A 4,184-nucleotide genomic window follows, 5' to 3' on the forward strand; every position below is an offset into this window, starting at 1 on the left:
ACTCGGCTGCAAACCGATCCAGTGAATGCTGAAGGTCACAGGCCGATGACGCCATCAGGACATACTGTGTGATATTAATTGCAGTAAAAGCCGGATGTATCAAAAATGATGCAAAAAGAAAAGTTCTATGTGCAAAGTGATGTTTCATTTTTTTATTATTATTTGTGAGAAAGTCTTATTAACACCCAAGTTTAAAATAATTAGAATTTGCTCGCAATTATTTGCTGGTTCAGGCTTTACAGGGATAATAATAATCATAATAAAAGTCCCATTGAAACTTCATTGATAAGTTGTTAACATACACATAATGCAGCCCTCTATGCCACTATTACACACTGAGAAGGAATGCATCAGGAGGTTCAAGAGGAGAGGTCAATGATTAGCTCAGATCATTTCTTTGACTTTGTTTATACTCTCTTATCAGTTAATTACTACTTGGATTTTATTAATATATTTTCAATTCTTCAAATCAATCTTTCCATAGCTAAATGAATCACCGCTGTTTTGCTCTCTATTTCTCATTTTGACATGTGACTGTTCAAGTTTTAGTTCCTGGAAACACACCAAACCATGAACCTATATGCTTGGGTCACCTCTTGGTTTCTGTCTTGCAGATGGACAGAGAACTGTGAGTAAATAAAAGCTGTGGGAGTCTACTTAAATGTCAGAGATCATCAGCTGCTGTCCAGAAGGGGGACTTTCTCATGAGTCATTTGGTAAGTGAGGAGTGCACTAGCTACATGCACAAAGGCAACCTCTATATAATATCACCCTCTAGTTGTGTAACAAGGTAACTCATTTTCAAATTGCATATCTTATGGTGCTTCTCATAAACTCAGTATATAATTCAGAATCCCAGTTTGATCAAATTTAGAAAGACCTGCAGACTTTAAATGTTTTGCATTCAAGTTCTGTATTTCATAACAATGATATTATGAAGTTACTGTATGTATGTCATCTGCAACAGAATCTGGAACAGAAAACAGTGATAAAAGCAAACAGTGGTAAAGGATGTAGAGGGTATCAAGTGACAGCAACTCAAATTAAGGAACTGTGTGAAAGTGTAGAGACTGGCTGAGAGAGAAACTATGAACATTTGGAAAGTTTGTAAAGGTAACACAGAAGAAATCAGAGAAAGTTAGCTCCAAAAATCTGAGATCTATGTCCAAAAGGGTATTGATGTGCTAACAGCTAAGATGTTATCCAGAAATTCACAGAAAGAGGTTAATGAAAACACTCAAACAGTGTCACTTTACTAATTTGCACACAAATGAATCATTACTTTAATTTCCAAGACACAATGACAGAGCTCTTTTTTATTTCCAGCATTTCCTTATACTCTCAAAGAGAAGATAAGACTTCCTGCTTTAAAATTAAATGTAAAAGCAAATTTTATGTGAAGACATTTTAAAGTTTCTGTCCTTCTTTATGTTTGGTTCCGGGCCCTAACAGCTCAGCTGGTGTCATTGAATCGATCTTAATTCTGTGAAAAAAAGCTTTGACAGTCTCTAGCTGCCGTGAAACAGGTGGGAAACTGGTACACTGGGCACGCCCGCCTCTGTGAACAGAAGAATGAAGGACTGAGAGAATGATGGACACTGAAAGTAGGAGGTGTCAGACAGGAAGTGGGGGAAGGCAAATCTACCTGTTGTTGCTGGGATGAAGGTCAGTAACCAACACACTATAGAGTAGAAAGGAGGGGAGAAAAGAAGAGTAGAGGTATTTAATGTGGCACCACCATGCTCTAACCATTGCTCGGAAACCCTGGATGTGAAACACCTCCACCCACTCTTCAATCTTGGCTGACCTGAGTCCAATGGCAAAGCATGACCTGGTAGGTTCTTCCTTGGTTTTTCTCTTATAACATTAACATCCTCGTCTTGCTACAGTGTATCTATTGGGCTCTCCTCCGACTTAAACCTGTTTATCTGCATCTCTGTTTGCTTTGTTTGAGTTTTGGTGTGTTATTTTGTCTGTTAACCTGACTGGCCTCCTGTTCTCTGCAGGTGTTATAGGCTGACAAAGGAGGTTTTATTTTGTTTTTAAATTTACCTGCCAGACAGCAGGTAAGAGGGAAGTTTGAATATAGGTTTTGCCCTAACCAACTGTTAATTTTGGTTTCACACTTTTCACAAGGCAACACTTGAAACATTTCAGATTTTAACACTTTTATTAGTTAATATTGTAATGCTGTTCTTCTTAGTGTACCATGTATCTCCACAACATCAACTTTTCATGAGCCAAGAAATAAAGCTGTTTTCAGTTTAGTTTCAGATAATCGCACATGAAAACTTTTTACAATTACTGAAAGCATGCCTCTCCAATCGTTAAAGTAAATGGTTATAGAAAACACGCATACATCAGTACAATACATAATTTAAAAAGCAAAGTAGCCTGGTAGAAGGGGAGTAAAATGTCTCTGGGTGTGCAGGTCTTTAAGTTGGACAAAATAATTAATTTGGGTGGAGGATTTGTAAAGTCCTCTGAGACAAATTTATGATTTGGTGTAATATAAATAAACATGACGTGACTAATGATGAGCACATAATGTATTGAATTTGTACATGGTTGAAAGCTTTAGTGAGAATATTTTAGATTTGTTTTGGTCGCAGTCAAGTTCAGATCACTAACTGTTCTTAAGACATTTGAAAGCCAGACTTATATCTGCCTTGATTTCTTTTAGGCCCTACAGACAATCATGAAGGGACATTTTAGTTTCCAGTTTCATGTCGGGTTGCTTTTGTAACTTTATATTATCATAGTTATTGTTTGAGTAAGAAGTTGGCCTTTTTAAATGTCATGTAAAACCCCCTAATCTTTAAATATGATCTACCTACTCCACCTATTTCAGCTCAACTATTTTTAATTGACCAGGGTGTGTGCTGCCTTTAAGCACATTCTGAAACCTGATCAGCATGCAATAGAAATGGCTTTATGTGACACCTTTTGTAATGAGTCCACCCATAGCCAGAGTCACCTCAATAGATGGTAGTATGTAGTAGGTAGTTATCACTTTCCGTTAATGCATGGATGACCCTAACCCTATATTGACTAGATTTGAGGTTTCTTTCCATTTTTGCTCTGAATTGCACAACATCCAAGCTAACATTTGCAAACAAAGTCTGCTAGCCAAAATAGGTAGCGGCATCTACCTACAAATGATTAATATTGCTCAAGTTGTAAGAATGCTAGTATGCCAGCTGATAGCAACATATCAAGCTATAATCAGACAACAACAATGCTATCATAACATCGCTATGATGCAGATGCACGTAAATGCCAGACGACAACCATCGGTAACACTTTATAATAACCACCATTAATACATGGTCAATTGATTGCAAACCATCATTTTACTGTAAACAAGTAATTAAATTATAATTAATAAAATATTGCCATAAATTAAGTTTATCGTTACACACATTATATCCCTCATATATTATATTGGGTATTGGGTAATGATTGAAAAATGTTTGTTAGCCTTTAAGAAACCATTTTTAAAACATCTATAAACATTACATAGATAGATGGACCAGATATTCCTAAAACTTTGTTAAGGGTTACTAGTTGGTTTGTAAACCATCTATAAACCGTGTCTGGATGGTTATTATAAAATTAAAACAGATGACTATAATACCTTGTTAAGTTAGTATAAAGTTAATTAATACTTTGTAAACATTATCTGAAATATTATAAGTTGCAACTGAGGTTTTTCATAGTTTTTGGTCAGTAAGTGCTTGGTAAAGGAATGATAATTTTTTTGCCTTTCATTAAATTATATAATACATATATATATATATATATGTAATGTATTTAGATGGTTTACAAAGTATTTATTAACTATTTAACAAGGTATTACAGTCATCTGTTTCAATTTTACAATAACCATCCAGACACTGTTTATAGATGGTTTACAAACCAACTAGTAACCCTTAACAAAGTGTTAGGAATATCTGGTCCATCTATCTATGTAATGTTTATAGATGTTTTAAAAATGGTTTCTTAAAAGCTTACAAACAATTGTTAATCATTACTTGATACCTAATATATGAGGGATGTAATGTGTGTAATAATAAATTGTTAATTTACAGCACTACTAATATTTTATTAATCATAATTTAATTACTTGTTAACAGTAAAATGATGGTTTCCAAACAATTAAATGACAATTAACTAAAGATTAA

At 34.6% G+C, this 4,184-nt stretch overlaps 1 protein-coding gene across 2 annotated transcripts in view; it reads left to right on the forward strand.

Moving 5' to 3' along the window:
• Positions 1–608: 608 nt before the first annotated feature.
• Positions 609–4,184, forward strand: part of tmprss13a (transmembrane serine protease 13a) — a 10,900-nt gene continuing 7,324 nt past the window's right edge. The window contains exon 1 of one of the 2 annotated variants that reach the window (XM_032511446.1): positions 609–716. In XM_032511446.1, the coding sequence (XP_032367337.1) occupies positions 705–716 (12 nt within the window). In that variant the 5' untranslated portion in view covers positions 609–704. Of the gene's footprint in view, positions 717–1,440; positions 1,835–4,184 lie in introns of those variants that run through there. The other variant, XM_032511436.1, reaches the window with a different exon arrangement.

Source organism: Etheostoma spectabile, chromosome 3 (genome assembly GCF_008692095.1).
Source record: "Etheostoma spectabile isolate EspeVRDwgs_2016 chromosome 3, UIUC_Espe_1.0, whole genome shotgun sequence".
Classification (NCBI taxonomy): domain Eukaryota; kingdom Metazoa; phylum Chordata; class Actinopteri; order Perciformes; family Percidae; genus Etheostoma; species Etheostoma spectabile.